Genomic DNA, 1,531 nt, shown 5'->3' with positions numbered 1-1,531 from the left:
CAGTTCACGTCTCTCTGCAGAAAATATTCTCAGAAGCATTAACCCTCGATGCAAGTCTGTCTCTGAAGTGCTCTGGAATTAGAAGTAAGACTGACATTACCTGAAGACAAATGCAAATATTCGTTAAGATCTAATAAATTTCTCATTCCATCTTAGACTAATTTATCATTATCATCGTTTTTTCACACAGCGCTTTTCTTATTTGGCGCCCAACGTAGGGCCTCATCCAAAGACTAATTTATCCTAAGTCACGTTCATCCATGTCTCCTCTTGGTAACGCTTTACACGACTCCTTGATATAACGTCTAGAGATGAGGGTGGATGGTGTGAATGCTACCCCATTTAATGATTTCATTTTATTGGGATTCCCCGAGCTGAATGATTACAAGTTGCCTGTCTTCTGCACTATTCTGATCTTGTATTCCATGACTATATGTGAGAACTTCTTGATCATTTCACTGGTGTCCACAAGCCCACGTCTGCAGTCTCCAATGTACTTCTTCCTTGGACATTTGGCATTTGCTGACATAGTCCTTATATCAAGTATTGTTCCCAAATTTTTGGAGGTGATCATAAAGGAAGGGAGCCCTATACCTTATGTTGATTGCTTAGCTCAGTTTCAACTGTATGCGGGAACAGTCTGCACAGAAAGTTATTTGCTCACGGCCATGTCCTATGACCGGTACTTGGCCATCTGTAGACCTCTCCATTATATCTCTATAATGAGTATGAAGCTTAGATACAGCATGATCTTTACGTCCTGGGTCCTCAGCTTTATAATTGTATCCATATCAGTTACGTTGTTAGCTCAATTAGATTACTGTGGCTCAAATATTGAATATTTCTTTTGTGACTTTGCTCCTTTAATAGATCTGTCTTGCTCAGACACAACCGGTATGAGTATTAACATGACTCTCCTTTCGGTTCCAGTCGTTTTGATAAATTTCACATGTGTAATGATATCATATATCTATATTTTCCGCACCATTTTTGGAATTTCCACCACATCAGGCCGACAAAAAACTTTTTTCACCTGTAGCTCTCATTTGGTAGCGGTTTCTATCTATTATGTCTCGATGTTTGTAGTCTATACTCTCCCTAACAGGGGATATTTATTGACTGCTAATAATTTTATTTCCCTTATCTTTATTGTACTCTACCCCCTTCTAAACCCCATTATATACAGTCTAAGGAACAAAGAGATTCAGGCTTCTGTGATGAAGTATATCAGATCCTCTGGTTAAAAAATGTGAAGATAAAAAAATATTTAAAATATTTAAAATTATCAACAGATTACATTTACTCAAAATATAAATAGAAAATCCTGGGAATTCTAATTATTATTATTACAATTTATAATAAACTTAAAGCCGTTAAAGGGAAAGTTTGTGACGATTTATTTAAATCAGGATTTTTTCATAAAGTAATTCAATGTAGTACAATGTTTCATGATATAAACATATTAGAATAAATTATTTGCTTTTTTATTTTATTTTTTCAATATCTAAATAAGAAAAATATCTTTTTTTTT

General features: G+C 34.7%; 1 protein-coding gene across 1 annotated transcript; it reads left to right on the top strand.

Moving 5' to 3' along the window:
- The first annotated feature begins 311 nt into the window (after window positions 1-311).
- LOC142202249 (olfactory receptor 5G29-like) lies at window positions 312-1,244 on the top strand. Its single transcript, XM_075272312.1, has one exon. It carries the CDS (start codon window positions 312-314, stop codon window positions 1,242-1,244), a length of 933 nt encoding a protein of 310 aa, XP_075128413.1.
- The last annotated feature ends 287 nt before the right edge of the window (window positions 1,245-1,531 follow it).

Source organism: Leptodactylus fuscus, chromosome 5 (assembly GCF_031893055.1).
Source record: "Leptodactylus fuscus isolate aLepFus1 chromosome 5, aLepFus1.hap2, whole genome shotgun sequence".
NCBI classification, from domain to species: domain Eukaryota; kingdom Metazoa; phylum Chordata; class Amphibia; order Anura; family Leptodactylidae; genus Leptodactylus; species Leptodactylus fuscus.
Note: the sequence above shows the minus strand (reverse complement) of the source record. Positions and strands in the feature narration are given on the sequence as shown.

Excerpts from the sequence above, each read along its gene's own strand:
- LOC142202249 (XM_075272312.1), top strand. The coding sequence starts at position 312 with ATGAGGGTGGATGGTGTGAATGCTACCCCATTTAATGATTTCATTTTA.